The sequence below is a fragment of the Apiospora hydei genome, assembly GCF_038363865.1.
Source record: "Apiospora hydei strain CBS 114990 chromosome Unknown utg000004l_segment0_segment0, whole genome shotgun sequence".
Taxonomy (NCBI): Eukaryota; Fungi; Ascomycota; class Sordariomycetes; order Amphisphaeriales; family Apiosporaceae; genus Apiospora; species Apiospora hydei.
The window spans coordinates 1,316,211-1,332,020 of NW_027117363.1; the positions used below are offsets into that span (position 1 = coordinate 1,316,211).

Below are 15,810 nucleotides of genomic sequence, written 5' to 3' on the forward strand. Positions count from 1 at the left end.
TCTTCTGTTCATCCGTATTGACACCACTAGGAGATGAGCTGCGAATGATATAATAACAGTGCCTTACACTGAGAGCTGTTGCTATACAAAGCTATATCATTCATCAAGTGCATACCGCCATTGGTCCGAGCCGTACCCCTCAACTCAAAATGGCTTCACTACTCTCCTATGTCCCCATCGTCAACCGGTTCATCGGCAGCGGCGGGTCCGTCCAATCCATCGACCTCCCGCCCGTCAAGGTCCACGAGCTGGAGTCGTCGCCCGAGAAGCGGACCCGGACGCTCAAGCACCTGCTCAAGGCCAACCATGTAAACCACTCGGTCATATACGGCCCCAACAACTTCCACAACCACACGCCGCACATCCTCGGCTCCGCCTACATCCTGGGCGCCAACGAGAACCAGCAGCACGCCATCTACGAGGAGGAGATCAAGGAGCTCGACCCGTGGAAGCCGTCGCCGGCCGAGGTCACCGAGGGCGACTGGCGCGACTTCCTCGGCGACAAGAAATACCAGCGGGCCTACCTGGACTTCTACGAGGATAACCTGGCTAACAAGGACGGCTATGAATGGAAAAAGGTCGTGCAACGATTTATGTTTGAAGGCGAGGAGCCGCTGGTGAACTGTCTTATTAGTGGTCGTAAGTTTTACAACTCACCTGTACTTTCAGTCGGTCTAATATGACTTACAGTCGGCCACCCCTTAATCCACTTGGGCTATGCCTTCGAGCTGGACAGCAGGCAAATCGGCATGGAGGCTCTCGTCATGACCTCCGTCTCATATGACTTCCTGCACAAGTATCTAGACGACCCGTCTTATACCAAGCCCTCAGCCAGCGGCAGCTCTACTTCTCCCCGCGAGCTGCTCGACAAGATGAGGAACGACAAGAGGCTGGACGGCCTGTTCAAGACCCCCGGCGAGCACAATTTCGATGCCGTGTTCGAGAAGCACGAGGGCCTCTTGCTGGAGTACTGGAACGCCTGGACGTTTGAGGATCCCTTGAAGCAGTTTCAAGACTCTCAGGAGGCGGCCGTGGCGTTCCTGGTCGGTTCCGTGCCGCCGGGGGCACACTCGTACAACTTCTTCATCTGCCACATCTTGACTACGAGTCACGCAGTGCGCATTCTGCTTCCCGTCATACCCAAGAAATTCCACATCAACGTGGTGCGGCAGTGGTGGCTCTTGACCGTCGCCCTCTACATGGCCCTCAACCGGCCCAAGATCGATTTCGACGACTATGTCCAGCCCGGGGACTTGAAAGGAAAGCAGTGGAATTACGTCGTCGATAAGGCGCTTAACGGGCCCTATTGCACAGATGCCCATCTCGTGAAAGGTGAGAGAGACCCTGCCATCCGCAATTTGTCATAGCATAGACAACTTTAAGAATAGAGACTAACAGACATTGCCGCAGCCGTGAGAGCGATGAAGGAAGCAGCAGAAACGTGGGGTGATGTTCACGAAAGGTACTTGGCCGCAGCCGTGCGGTTCGTGGATGATTTCAGGGGATGGCAGTTTGAGTAGCTGGGCAGCGACGTTTAAAGCAACGGATTCAATTTTCTTTATGAATTCACACGGCAATCAAGGTACTGTGGGACTTGACGAAGCCGGGCTTTCTCTACTCTGTTTGTTCATACTAATATGTTGGTCTAATGAGCACATGAGATTGTAGTATACATAGCTTTTCCTCACTGCGGTATTGGCATGGCAGAATGTATATTTCAACCCAACTTCCTTCGGGATGGAACACATTCGGTTCAATTCAGAAATATCATCTTTCCCTCTGAGCTGTATAGCTTCCTCGTCCTGATTGCATATCATTTTGGTTTCCTATCTTCTGTAAACTGTGACCCCCTTTTCGAATGTTTGACAGTAGCACATATACCTAGTCCCGGCTCGAAAATGGTCAATAATTGCCCACCCGTATCTTACAATTCTTCTTGAGGAATCCCTGGCACTTTTCTTTCAGTAGAGGAGTCAAATACGACCAATATCGAAATCCTAAAGTCGCTTATTCTCACTGGTTTGCGGTGTCATGCCTAAAGCCTGTAGCTTTTTAATGATCTCATTATCGATTCCTTGCTGATATTGGTTCTAATCAATCCGTTTTCTCCCCATACCCGATAATGCCAGGTCCAGCTAACAGTCTGTCCCAGGCATGTGTGAACGAACTCCCAAACTCCCCTATCCAGAATACCCAAGGTCTGCTCTAACCTAACTTGTCTTCTCTTGTCTTGTCTGCCCCTTTTCATTCTTATTTCCAAGCTCGATCCAACCCTGCATCTAATCAAATCCCCTTCTAATATAAACCAAATCATCAATCATCATTACAACACCATCGTCCTTCCCTGCTTTACATCGCAATGCCACTATCCCACCAATGCTTCCCCCAATGCCACGTAGGCATCAGCCAGGCCCCCACCTCCACCACTTCCCGCCAGGCGTCCCGAGGCCGAGCATGCGCGCAAAGGAGAAGGGAATAGGCTCCCAAAGCCAAAGGCCGCAACGGCTGAAGTCGTCGAGGAGGTACGAGCTGATCATGTGCATCCAGGCAAAGGTGAAGACGAGGTTGCCCGTGCGACGCAGCCAGCGCGGGGCGTACGTCTGGATGGATTCCCGGAGAATGTGCCGGGCCAACGTGCGCTGGATCTGTGCCCCCGCGCCCGCGAGCATGAAGAAGACGGGCGGGTCCCAGGGCCACGAATAGCGGACCGTCGAGTAGCTCCCCATGGCGTGGATGAAGCCCGACAGGCCGAAAGCGACGATGGCGCCGACGAAGGCGTGCAGGGGCGAACCCTTTTTCAGGTAGCCCTCTCGCACAAGCCAGTTCGTTGGGGCCGCGAAGCCGAAGCGGAAGGTTTGGTGCCACCACTGGCCCCAGAACCCCTCGAGACCTCGATCCAGCACGCCTGCGACGAAGGAGCCGTTTGCGGTGGGCATGTGCCAGGGGTGGGCGCGGAAACCGAGCACGAGCGGGCCGAAGCAGGCTAGCGCGAGCTGGCCGGCGCTAAAGGCCAAGTCGATGGCGAAGAGGACGCCGGGAAGCAGATAACAGTGCGCCGGAGTGCGAGGGGCAGCTGCGGGCAAGGAGGCGAGGTTCGCGGGCAAGGGTTCGTTATGCTCGGGCCCCAAGATGAAGTATGGATCTTGGGTCATCAGCGTGGCACAGAGATCGACAACGAGATAGCACGGTATGAGGCGGGTAACGATGCACTGCAAGATAAACTCGCTGCGCGTCCTGTATCGTACATACCCCTCCGGGGTGCTGTTGGGAATGGCATCCAGTGGCTCCTGGGTTTTGCCATCAGCCCCTATAGGAGGGGATAGTAGGGCGGTATAACACGGATTGCCCAATTCCAACCTGTTTCGTGGTCAATAAAACGTATCTTGTAGCATTGGGCATACAGCCTGGTGCTTGCTTACCTGTCATGCGCATCTGGGTGGCAATATCAAATGCCCAATTGAAACGAGTACGAAAGGGTGCATCCTCCGGGTATTCCTGCCACTTATAGAAGTACTCCTGTTGATGCAATCCCACCTTGCCATCATAAGATCCGGGCACCGGCTCAAGAGAGCGTTGGCGAAGCTTCTCCGCGTCTGCCGGGTGTCTCTCCCTCAGCCCGTTGGGCACATGTCCATTCGTGGCATGTCCGTTGCAGGACGCCACAGCATCATTTGCTGTTATCGTCTCTGTAGTTGTCGGTGACGCATGGCCATTGGCATGCCCATTCAGGTGCTTCACACCATTGCCATTGGCCTCCGAGGCCTGCTTTGCGTGGCCGTTGCCCTGCAGCACTCCGTTCGTTTCGGGCGTCGTCCTTCTCGTGTACCTCTCTACCCTTTTGGCGTCCCATTGAGGTCTTGTCCACACCAGCAAAGTAAAGATATGGATGGTGCTCCAGGCTGCAATGAGCCCGCAACCATAGCCCATAGCCGGGTTTCCACTAGTAGAATACGCGACCATTCGCACATTGCAGCAGATGCATAGTGCCAGAACCAGCCAGCGAGCGTTGTAAAGCCATGGCCGCTGCTTATGGGGGATGGCTAGATATAGCGGGGGATGACAAGCGTGGACAGGAAGTGGAAGGTGAAGAGAAAAGGGATCTTGTTCCCAGCATCAATCTCTTGCTGGGCACTGTTGCTGGTAGAGTTGACGGTAGGTGTCTGCTAAGTCAGCACCACCGATGAGGGGAGTCATTTTTCCTTGGAGGGTTTACACCATGCAATGCACGGCCAAGGCGGGTATAGCCTGATTGCTCCAACGATCTTAACTCAAAAGTCGCCTGAGATGGTTGCAACCTTAATTCGTCTATAAAGTCATGCTTCTCCTGAATTAGCAACGACGGGATTTACTAGGGAGGGCAAGGGGAATAAGTAAGTAAATAAAAAGCCAGAACGACGGAGTGACCGACGCAGGTAATGATAAATGTTAGATTAGGAACAAGAAAAGCATAGGCACATGCGGAGGCGCAAGCAAAAGCTATCAAGGTACGGAACACGCGACTCTCGAAAGACGAGAGAGAGCGGCGGGCGGCGGGCAACCTGGAACCGGCACTCTATTCGCAATCGATGATGATGTCGGTTTCGTGCCCGGAGCAGGTACAAAAGTATGGAGCACGACTCGTTTGGCCCTCTGTCGCTGTGATCCCGTGTCTGTTCCACAGCGGCAAATTCGACGCTAGAGCTGGTCTACCAGCCCATAATTCTGTCACCAGCCCTTCCATTCAACGCCCTTCTAGCGTGCCAGCCAGCTCTCGAGTTCTATTCCAGCCTTGCCTGCTAAGCCAGCTAACGTAGCATCCATCCTCCATAATATGTGACTGATCCTATAGACTTCAGGTACACATGTAGATTTGTCTTAGATCTATCGACGAGAGTGCCTGCCTATGCTCAGAAGGCTCAAGTTAAGGCCTTTTCCTCCTTGGTTTAACCTCTTCAAGGCACAGACATCAATGTGTGTAGCTACTTAGGCTTTCCAGCTATTTCAGACTTGTACACGTGGTACAGGGTTTTGAGATATTACCATCCAAAGTCCAACAGACGAAGGGAGTATCCACCGGGCACCGGGCCCGGCAGTGTTGACGTCAAACCAACCCGCCTTATGCTGTTACGGCTGCAACAAGTCACGGCAAGCTGTGCGAGTACCTACTTAGTCGTGCTATCCTCTAGGCCACAGCATCCCAAGTGCTACGTGCAGATAACATTGGCCAGACAGGTGTGAAAGCCAAATATGCCATTCCATTGACATTGATGGGAGCCTCAAGTGCGTGTAGCCACACAGGCGCAATCTTCGCCCATGCAGCTTTTCCAGTGGACTGGTGCCACTATCATACGCCGCACCCGACGATCGACCAACACCAGCCAGCTAACCTCGGGTTGCGACCCTCGGCTACGGTAGCATACCTAGGCTCTCCAGCTCTCCGGCTCTCCAGCTCTCCGGCTCTCCGAGTCAGGCATCGCACGCGCAAATGGGCTTCGAATCACGAGCTTACCGCACCATCAAATCCAAAGGCTCGACGACCGTGCAGCCATGCAAATGATTCCTGTCTCGGATACCGGAGCCGCGTAGGAACCCTACCCGGTTTCATTCAAGTCAATTTCGGGAGCGGCAGCATACCGATTGGGTATAGGCATCTTAAACCTAGCGTTTGGTGCACGAGAAGTCCTACCAGATACCACCAAATTGGTATAGCACTCACTCCCTATAGGTAGTTACCCCTGCACTTATCTACATGCCCGATGGCATTACCATCACATTTTATGGTCACCCAAGTATGACCCTGTGCTCAAAAAGCACCCCACGTTATGAAGCCCCCCCCACGATGACTACCACACTACGTAGAGATACCACTGCTTTTTAACAAAACCTCATCACGACATATAACCAACCCGCCAGGAAGAGTAGTAAGGGGACCCCTCGGATATACCGCATCCTCTCACCAAGCTTCAGCGGTAGAGCCGAGGCTTGTCCAACACAATAAGACATGAGACCGCATCGGTAAGTAAGGGGGTGTGCACACTAAGCCACCAACCACGCCACTACGCTGCGAATCATCCACGACGTCGCCCAGAGCACAAACATCGCGGCCAGCACCAGCCCGAAGAGAACGCTGTTGCGCAGCTTGAAAGCCTCGGAAGCCTCCATGCGCATCAATTTCTTCTGCTTCGAGTGGTAGTAGAAAGGTTCCTCCGCCGGTCTGCGAGGCCACCAGAGCCAGGCCGGTAGGTAATATGATGAGGAGGATGGCTGCTGCGGACGCGAATGCGAATGTGAATGAGCGTGCTCTCGCTGACACCGATACCGCAAGTCGACGAGCCAGAGCCCGAGGACGAAGGAGATGAGGTTGATGGGCGTCATGACGATCTATCAAAATTAGCAACAGAGTTCCATCATACGATATAGATAACTGCGAGTAACAGCGTGCCTCGATTGCAAAGCGATGTTACATTGCGGAAAACAAACAACGTAACCAGTATTTTGCAGTACTTGGAACGGTCCAAATTGATCATCACCGGGATGGGGATGAGGGGTGGGAAATAGTGGCGACCTACTCGATACAACTTGGACTGCTGCTGGGCCTCCTCCGCGTTCTCATTTCCGGCATCCTTTGCGGGTTCCGGGCATCCCGGAGCAGCCATCATCACCTTCTTCTTTGGCTCTGCCGGTTGTTGCATGGTGTTCAGTCCCGAGACAGCGACGATTCATTTGCCCCCCTCAGTGAAACGGTTGGGACTCTCGAGTAGCATGAGAGGTGCGTACAAGAAGGGATTGCGTGGGGTGAAAGTTGACGACTACTCTCAAAGGAAAAAGTAGAAAATCAATGTTTTTAGACCCTATTCGGGCTTTTTTCTCGAACCCTTCCGATTGCTCCAACAGCTGTTGGCTGTGGCTGTTAGAAGCGTAAGCAGATCCTCCAGGAACCTGTCATATTAATAGATGTGACGTCGTCTCGGCCTAAATCGTCGATTGCCTAGCCGCGCCCAACTTGCCGGGTCTAGTTTTCCTAAAACCCGCCAGCCCGTCACGCCGGTAGATGCATCTGAGTTAGAAGTACGGCTGAACCTTTTCCACCTGGTTATTTCAACTTACGTAAAAACTGTATTTCCAGCATCGTACTGGCTTTTGAAGATTTCCACTAGCACAGCCAGGGTCTATCCTCATTAGATCAACGGGCAATCCTAACGAGCCGACCCCTTCCTAGATTCCAGCCTCAAAGCTTAACACCACACGAAGCTGATATCGATGAGTAACGTTATCACCGGCTTGGTGACCAGTGGGCAGCTCGGTTACATGTCCTCACTCGCCGATGTATGCCACGACTCGCAAAATGGCCTGATTATCGGGTCAACTAGGTGCAAACCCGCTGCGATGTGCCACAGCTGACCGTACTCCTCGCTTGTTTACGGGATTGCGTATATTACTCTAAGGTTCTACTATATTTCAGCCGAGCTTCGCATTGCTCCTCTAGTCGCAACGCGTGTTCGCGATGCTGAGCACCAGAATATCCGTCGCACCAACCTTGGTCAGTTCATCCATGACGGTTGCAATCTTCTTCTTTTCAACCATGACGGAAACGGCTACCCATCCCTCCTCATCCAAGGATGTGATTGTAGGGGCACGCTTTCCAGGTGCAATCGTGTGTGCCGAGGCCAGGGAAGATCTCTCGATGTTGTACTGGCACAGGACGAACTTTTGGGCGGTGATAACACCGCGTATACGAGATGCGATCAAGTCGACCATTTCCGTGCTCCGCGGTGACCGCGACTTGATCAGAATGGCGCTCGAGTCAACGACCGTATCGATAGGCATCAGGCCGGCGGCCTTCATGGTCTCACCCGACTCTAGAGCCCAAAGGATCAGTAATTGTTGCCTAGGTTTGTTGATGAACAGAAAACCACCGTGGTGTTACTTACCGACAAGGTCGACAATGCCGTCTGCAACACCAAGAGCACAGGCTGCTTCGACACTACCACTCAGCTCGATAATCTGGGTTCGCAGCTTGCCATTCGGGGTGTCCTGAGGGTTGAAGCCGGCCTCGAGCTCCAGGTTGGCGAAGTACTTCTCTGACAGCTTCACGAAGCTGGTGCCAATGTTCTTTCCGATCAAGTCCTTGGGCGATTGATATGGCCCCTTCACTGGGACCTGTACCTGGAGCTTGCAAGCTCCGAAGCCAAGCTCCATGACGGTCTCGCAACCGGAAGTCGCGGTCTTGGCACTCTCCTCTTCTGGCGTGATCTCGCCAGAGAAGCGTCTTTGCCGGTAGATGGCGCGTACTCCGGCATCGTGCTCTTGAACCTGGTCGTAGCCGGTGATACCGAGATCGACCTGGCCCTCTCCGACGAATGTGGGGATATCGGCGGCGGGGAGGAAGATCAGGGCGATAGGAAGGTTCTTGACGAGGGCAATGTCGAGGCGGTTTTCTCTCCTAAATTGGATGTCGGCTCCCTCGAGCAGGTTGAGCGCTGCGCCATTCAGCCGTCCCTCTGAGGCGGTGTCAGTTAGCAAAGGCAATCATTGCCGACGCGCAGGAGTATACTCACTCTTGGGAACGGCGAAGAGTAGGCGGCCTTCCAGGCTGTTTTCGAGCGTAATTAGTTCAGCCATGACTCCAGAGCGATGTTGGTTTAGGTGTAAGGGACAGTTTGGGGTGTTGGGCGGTAAAAGGGTATACCGACTGGTTGACCAAATCCATCGTGCTGGTGGCTCTACTGGATACCGAAGAGACTACTGCAATATGCTGAGGGGGATGCAGGCTTTGAAACGCTGGCCCTTCTGCTCCGAAAAATTATGGCGACTTGTGGTGATATAGCTCGAGCCGGCGGTGGAGGTGGGGATCGTCGTCGACGTCTCGAACGCGCAGCAGGCTGGTGAAGATATACGCTGCTATACCGAGTCTGCTTGCCTCCTTATATCGAAACGAGGGCAATGATGTACACGGGAATCTTTTTGCGACGCGATCGGGACGCAATTGGTAGCGATTGACTCTTCACGATGACTACTTTGGAGGGGTCACAAATTTTGTCCTAGTGACGGTGGTGCGAGTGTCTAAGTGAATTTAGACCCCACGTTCCTAAATCGGAGCCAACCATTGCTGAGCTGGCCAGCTGTGTGCAAGGCGCGGCGGGGCAGGAACAGCAAATATGCTTCCAAGACTTCCAAGAGGCTCTCCTAGCAGAATCCTAGGTCCCGCAAAAGAGGTTATGGTTATGGAACCCGGGCCGTTAATTTGCTCCATTAGCGCCTGCCCAATTGATGCAATTGCTGCGAGCTGCTCGAGGCATTTCGACATGGTACCTACATCCATGGATGCCGATCTCCAATCGGAAGCCAATACCCAACCCATGCGCATTCGTCTTTTGGGGGAATGACAACCGCGAGATCGCTGTTGAATCTTAGAATGCCATCTTTTCTTCAGTTTAGTTTATCCAACTAGCGCAATCGTTGCGATGCCTTCATCTCTACCTATTCTTCGAGCCGGTTACGCCGCAGGCCATCCACGAGCAGCAAGGTGCACGAATCAACTTGGCTACCTAGCATGTACTTAAGCAAGTACCATGCATGCTTGGAGTCTGATTACGTGTACTCAGTTCTTGTTACTCGACACTTTCCCCCAAACTCATGCCATGTGTTGGTTAGCTGTATCTACTCCGGTTCTCTCATGAAGCAAGGCTCACATCAGATCCAACCCCTGAAATAAACGCAGGATGCTAGTATAGGCGATATTGATGTGAATGCCTAGGTAGGCGCAAATGCGCTACGTTCTTAGCGACGGAAGTATCCAGTGAACAACGCTCCCAGCTCCAGCTCCAGCGGTCATTCTCGACGTCATGATCGCCAGCGCAGAGCTAATCCGGGGTAGGCATATGCGACGGGACGTTCTCAGCAGGGTAAGCAAGAGGTACTGTACTTAGACAGAGCTTAAGTTCAGCAGTAATGCACTTCCAGCTTTAGGAAGCCCCGTCCTATGCGACGCGAAGCGATGAGACCATCATCACAGAAACTCCCTCTGGCAGACACCTGTATCATCTATCCTCATTTTAGATCACCACCTGTCCAGAGGGAGCCTTTCTCGATGTCTCACTGACGCGAACGCGGTACCACCCGTCTCCCTTTTCGTCCAACCCCAGACCCCGGGCCCCCCAAGACATCCCAAGGGCCCAAGGGGTGACGGTGGATCTCGCAATTACGTACCAATCCCTGTATTCAATGTCAGCAGCCAACCCATCTCACCATACCTTGCCGCATTCCGGCGCCCTATTATGGCCACGACAACGCCAGATGGCCTGAAAGTCCAACCGTCGATCCCAGGCACTCCCAACCTGAACGAAACCCCTTCTTCCCACCGACCGAAAGACGACGGAAACGACTCCGATAGCGAGGCCTGGGAGCCATTCGACGACCCCTACGCAGTACCCACCACCAACCTACGAGCTGCATCTCAGAGTGCAGACGGCAGACGAGAGGACGAAGACGAAGACGAAGACGACGGCTGGGTGCGCAACCCAAAGAATCCTGCAGAAATGTCAAAATGGTCAGGGCAGCCCTCAATTAAGGGCAGTTCGGACACGGTGCGCATGCTGTTACTGAACTTCAGCACTCTCGGCATCGTGTAAGTCGGCTAGACCTCTGGCTTCTTGTCACGACTTCACCCTTGACTGACCGCGCCTATTTGCTCTACAGGTTCACTTGGGGAGTAGAGATGACATATGGCAATCCCTACTTACTGTCTCTTGGCTTGTCCAAGTCGCACACCTCTTTGGTATGGATTGCTGGTCCCTTGTCCGGACTCATCGTGCAACCTATTGTTGGTGCGATTGCGGACGAGTCAAGGTCGAAATGGGGTCGCCGGCGCCCCTTTATAGCTGGTGGCTCCATCATCGTTGCGCTCGGGCTGCTCGTTCTCGGATTCACCAAAGAAATCATAACGGCATTCTTCGGCGAAGGGGAAGGCGCAAAGAATATAACCATATTCGTGGCGGTCCTTTCGATTTACATTGTAGATTTCTCCATCAACGCTGGTACGTCCCCACCATGAGTACAAGTATGGTAAAGATGGGCACTAAATTATAGCAGTCATGTCCGCAGCACGAAGTCTGGTAGTCGATACGCTTCCCATATCTAAACAACAAGATGGTGCTGCCTGGGGTAGGTCAATCCATCTTTCTAGTCCAACAGATGTACTGACTTTCATCCAGGGGGTAGAATGTCTTCCATTGGCCACCTGATTGGCTACATTGCCGGCGCAGTTGACCTGGAAAAGGTCACAGGCAGCTTCCTTGGTGATACACAATTCAAGAAATTGACCGTCATCGCTGCTGTGGGCATTCTGGGAGCGTCCGCTGTTACATGCTGGGCGGTCACAGAGCGAGTCCTGGTGGACGTGAGGCACGATCCGAATCAGCCGGGAGGGAGGTTTAAAGTAGTCCACCAGATCTGGTCTACAATTCTCCATCTCCCCCGCGGATAAGAGCGATCTGCATGGTACAGCTGTGGGCCTGGATCGGCTGGTTCCCTTTCCTGTTCTACGGTACCACGTGGGTGGGCGAAACTTACTACCGCTACGATGTTCCAGAAGACGCCAAAAGCGGCGATGCTCTCGGTGACATAGGACGGATCGGGAGCACTGCATTGGTCATCTACTCGTGCATTACGGCGGTTGGTTCTTGGGTGTTGCCACTGGTCATCCGGAGTCCCGAGGACGACAACTTCACCCACAGACCTCCACAAAGTATCGCTTCTTACCTCGAGAAGCTCAACAAGTATAAGCCCAGTCTATTGACGGCATGGATGTTCGGCAATGGCCTGTTCGCATTCGCCCTCTACTTGGCCCCCTTTGCCACCAGTTTCCGATTTGCGACGGTCATCATGTGCATTTGTGGGTTGCCTTGGACGATCACCATGTGGGCTCCTCCCACATTTCTCGGCGTCGAAGTCAATAAGCTCAGCGGCGGGCCCGAGTCGAACGCTTCATACCAACGGATCTCCAGCGGCGCCACCGTGGAGATGACGGACCTGGACCGTCCCGGCAGCCCGACGGACCGGCATCTCGAGAACGGCGGCGCTCACGGACAAGGCCAGGACGGCTTGGACAAGGCCAGCGGCTCCGGCGAGCTTTCGGGCATCTACTTTGGCATCCTCAACATCTACACGACGATCCCCCAGTTCATCGGGACCTTCATCAGCACCATCGTCTTCGCCATCCTCGAGCCGGGCAAGAGCCCCGAGCTCGCGCACGACGCTCAGCCGAACGAGCATCACTCCACGGATGGGCCGAATGCCATTGCGGTCTGCATGTTTATCGGGGCGGTCAGCGCGACGATGTCCGTCTTTGCGACGCGGAAACTGAAGTACTTGTAGAAAACACCGAATCTCTGGCAAGAACAAAAGAAAGAGTTGCAATTGTGCAACATCACGATGTGGACCTATACCCATTCGTCTTCCTAGAGTCGGGGGGTTCTCCAGGTTCTTCGCTTTCGTCGTTACGGTGCTTTAGAAATCGGGCCTCGAATGGGGGTTGATTCGGTGGCTCCTTAGAGTATGGAATGGGGATGAATGGTCTTTGGATTTGGCGTGGCGTTCGGTGAGATCCTCTTGAACCTAAGCAAGATACCTGTTGTGGTTTTGTATTGTAATGATTAGAGTTGTAGGGTTTAAAATGCGCATCGTTTCCATTTGCCTGTGGTCTTTGCTGGAATACACTCTCCTCTTCGACATTCTCAGTATAGGGGCTTGGTAATCTGGGCGTTACCCCTGAGAAATTAGACCCCTAACTCCTAATATTGAGTTACATGTGCTTGGTCGAGCTGTGATGAGACTAGGTAAATACCAGTGTTATACGTACCATGATCGGTTCTCGAGGCATTACAACGTCTGTCTATAAGCAACCATACATGACCACTCCAGCCAGCCGGAGGAACACTGTAACCTCATCTCGCTTCACTGACTCGCATCATCTCAGCACCTATCATTGATTCAATTATACAAACACTTTATACGTATTCATATTCTTTACAGGTCCTTGATAGGCATTGGGTGTTACGCTTTATACATTAGCCTATCGTCTGTATTGTATCACAGTCCTTCATGTCACCCCCTGAGGAATGCACTAAAATGTATATACGCCGCTGTTATGTACACATGCTCACCAAAAAATGCAGTTGGTTCAGCCCGTCTCCCAGGCACACGCTGTAAACAGGCGTCATCCTCTAGATATATACCTCCTGGTATGAGTCATCCAGAACTTCTCCTCGATATATGCCTGTCACCAAACGCCCAATTCCAGCATGCTCACTACGCACAGTCGTCCGCGACCATTTATTACTTTTGAGCCCAAGCCACCCGTTTCCTGCTCATGTATAGCCAATACAGGCCGAGCTATGGGGACAGCTTAATAATATTAGGATGCCGCCGCCAACCTCTTCTCAGCCTCCTCGGCCCTTTTGTTGGCCTCTGCTACTTCCTGTTGTAGCTGTTTGATGTAAACTATCGCCATCTCCACCGTGCTCGCTTTGCTGTTCGGTGTACTGGTCGATTTTGATTCTTTCTTGTTGTCCATCTTATCGCTTCCAGGACTCTCCCCTTCCTCTTCTCTCTTTTCCGCAATGACGCTCTTTGGGAGCAATGTTGCGATCTCCTGCAGTGCCGAGTTGATACGGTTACGTCGACCTTGCTCGGCAATCTTGTGTGACGTTCGTTTCGAAGTGAGGTTGGTGGAAAGCTCGCTTGGATATGAAACGCCCGGTACCGTGTTCCCTTCCAGAATGTTCTGGTAGTTTGACTTCGAAGTCAATAAGCGCGACGCAGTATCTTCAGCTGATAGCCCCGGGGTGCCGGGGAGCAGTGGTTTGATGTTAGGTGATATCCGAGGCAAAAGTGCGGGTGAGACTTGCACCGAGCTCACGCTCGATCTCTTCCGGCTTGTTCTGGCGGCCAGAAGTGGTGTTTTGCGCGAGTTAGCCGACATTTTTGGGGTTAACTGTGGACTCGCAGTTGCCGAGGATGGTTGCGAGGGACGAGCAAAAACAGGCGACGGCAGTGGCTGCAGATTTGAGCTCTTGCCAGCTTCCGTATCAGGTGATGCTGAGTCGGGTTGCGTGTTAATTTGCGGAAGTTGTGGTTTCGGGAAGTTGGCAGATTCGGGCAACTCGAAGTTCTCAATATGTTCCGAAGCTATCTGGCCAGGGTTGCTGGGATCGGCTGACTTGTTTCTGGGCGATATTCTGAACAACGATGCTGGCGTTGCAGGCGAGGCACCACCATTCAATGTCGCGGGCACGGGATGAGAGGATCCGTTGTTGCTGTTCTGGGCTTGAATGTAAGGCGATTGCCGGGCGGATCTGGGTTGAGGGACAGGAGGGGGCGGCATCTCCGACAGAGCTTCCGGTGATACAGAAGCGTTCTCTGAGTCCTCCGTTGAAGCCGTGGACAGAGGAGCGGGTTTGACAGTAGTTCGTTCTGTAATTGTTTCGGCCAACTCGCTCAAAACCTGTGCGTTCATGACTGGGGTTGAAGCCGTCTTTTTTCGATGCGGTTTCACGATGGGAGACTGTCTTACGGCGGACTTTCTTGCCTTGGTCACATTCTTCTGCCGCACCTTCTTCGAGAGGTCTACTGCACTGGGGGAGGAGTGTTAGACTCCAGATCCATCTCCACGGGGGAGTTTGTGGCCGTGGAGCCATGGTGGGTTGGATCGAAGTTCGGTATCGACTCGGGATTCTGAGCATGTAAAGCGGGCGAAGTGAGGAGGGCTGAAGTAGGCCCCAGGCACCATGTATTGTGTTTCGACCGAGAACTGAGTGTCCAACGGCGTAACAGCCGGGGATACCAGTGGCGTGAAGGCCATCTGTTCACAAGTTAGTAAGTGATTCTTAGTATCCCAGGGAGTCGCTTGGCATACGTCTGTTTGGTCCTTTAGCCTCGGATAGCGATCAAACATTCCGTGCGAGTGTTGAGGGGTTTGGTCACCCGGCCGGTGTTGCTGCTGCTGCTGCTGCTGCTGTTGTTGTTGTTCTTGTTGCGATCGCTGCTGTTGTGTGTAGAAATGATTCGAAGGATGCATCTCAAGGCTCTGAGGAGTTGGAGGGATCATATTCCGTTGCTGCTGGGCAAAGAAGTTGATCTGCTGCTCCTCGAACTGTATATTTTGCTCCTGAAGTTGCCTATGCTGCTCTTGCATCCGTTGGTGTTGTAGAAACTGGATCTGGGCGTCAAGGTCGGAGAGCGCATCGCCAGAATTGGGATGTTGAGAACCAAGCATCTGGGATGGAACATTTGGTACTATTGATTCCGAGGTGGTCGGAATCATCTGGGTCGGCATTGGCATACTACTGCTGGCGATGATGCCCGCAGCCTCGGTACCACTCATTGCTGTGTCCATATGATCGTGATGGCCTTGGTGAGGGTGTATCATGGGAGGATTGGTCGCGGGATTGAAGTTCTGGAAGTCGAATTGTAGCCCGTCACCCATGTTCGGCATCCCGCCCAACTCAAAAAACTGTTGGAAGTCATCTTCGCCCGTTGGAGTCATGGAATGATCCTGCCCATTCCAGTTGTTCGGATCCATCATGACTATGCTCCTCATCGACATCTGTGGCGCCCCCTCGCGACGAGCTTTGCGACAAGCAAGTTGGAATAACTATCGTTATGGCCGTCGCAGACCAGAGCCGTCCGTCGCGTTGCTCGTCAGTCACGGCAGAAGCCTAACACAGGCTACGTTTTCCCGCACTCGTGCCCGACTCGAGAAAAGACCTTTGCCTTGACCTTTCTTTTCTCGGAATGGAGAGCAAAGTTCGCCGTAAACTTTGCCCCCACGCA

At 53.1% G+C, this 15,810-nt stretch overlaps 6 protein-coding genes across 6 annotated transcripts; 2 read left to right on the top strand and 4 right to left on the bottom strand.

Annotated features, from left to right (window-relative positions):
* Positions 1 to 149: 149 nt before the first annotated feature.
* PG997_002931 (uncharacterized protein) lies at positions 150 to 1,520 on the top strand (the record flags this gene model as incomplete). Its single annotated transcript, XM_066807246.1, has 3 exons — positions 150 to 639; positions 691 to 1,332; positions 1,399 to 1,520. The coding sequence occupies 3 exons, from the start codon at positions 150 to 152 to the stop codon at positions 1,518 to 1,520; spliced, it is 1,254 nt and encodes a 417-aa protein (XP_066670864.1).
* An 882-nt stretch (positions 1,521 to 2,402) lies between these two features.
* Positions 2,403 to 3,960, bottom strand: PG997_002932 (membrane bound o-acyl transferase family domain-containing protein; the record flags this gene model as incomplete). Its single annotated transcript, XM_066807247.1, has 2 exons — positions 2,403 to 3,307; positions 3,420 to 3,960. 2 exons carry the CDS (start codon positions 3,958 to 3,960, stop codon positions 2,403 to 2,405), a joined length of 1,446 nt encoding a protein of 481 aa, XP_066670865.1.
* A 2,055-nt stretch (positions 3,961 to 6,015) lies between these two features.
* PG997_002933 (uncharacterized protein) lies at positions 6,016 to 6,671 on the bottom strand (the record flags this gene model as incomplete). The annotated part of the gene is made up of 2 exons (XM_066807248.1): positions 6,016 to 6,360; positions 6,549 to 6,671. 2 exons carry the CDS (start codon positions 6,669 to 6,671, stop codon positions 6,016 to 6,018), a joined length of 468 nt encoding a protein of 155 aa, XP_066670866.1.
* Positions 6,672 to 7,461: 790 nt separating this feature from the next.
* PG997_002934 (ATP phosphoribosyltransferase) lies at positions 7,462 to 8,601 on the bottom strand (the record flags this gene model as incomplete). Its single annotated transcript, XM_066807249.1, has 3 exons — positions 7,462 to 7,838; positions 7,911 to 8,480; positions 8,538 to 8,601. 3 exons carry the CDS (start codon positions 8,599 to 8,601, stop codon positions 7,462 to 7,464), a joined length of 1,011 nt encoding a protein of 336 aa, XP_066670867.1.
* Positions 8,602 to 10,256: 1,655 nt separating this feature from the next.
* Positions 10,257 to 12,354, top strand: PG997_002935 (uncharacterized protein; the record flags this gene model as incomplete). Its single annotated transcript, XM_066807250.1, has 5 exons — positions 10,257 to 10,606; positions 10,678 to 11,015; positions 11,071 to 11,142; positions 11,193 to 11,377; positions 11,485 to 12,354. The coding sequence occupies 5 exons, from the start codon at positions 10,257 to 10,259 to the stop codon at positions 12,352 to 12,354; spliced, it is 1,815 nt and encodes a 604-aa protein (XP_066670868.1).
* A 1,039-nt stretch (positions 12,355 to 13,393) lies between these two features.
* PG997_002936 (uncharacterized protein) lies at positions 13,394 to 15,463 on the bottom strand (the record flags this gene model as incomplete). Its single annotated transcript, XM_066807251.1, has 3 exons — positions 13,394 to 14,612; positions 14,790 to 14,839; positions 14,894 to 15,463. 3 exons carry the CDS (start codon positions 15,461 to 15,463, stop codon positions 13,394 to 13,396), a joined length of 1,839 nt encoding a protein of 612 aa, XP_066670869.1.
* Positions 15,464 to 15,810: the final 347 nt, after the last annotated feature.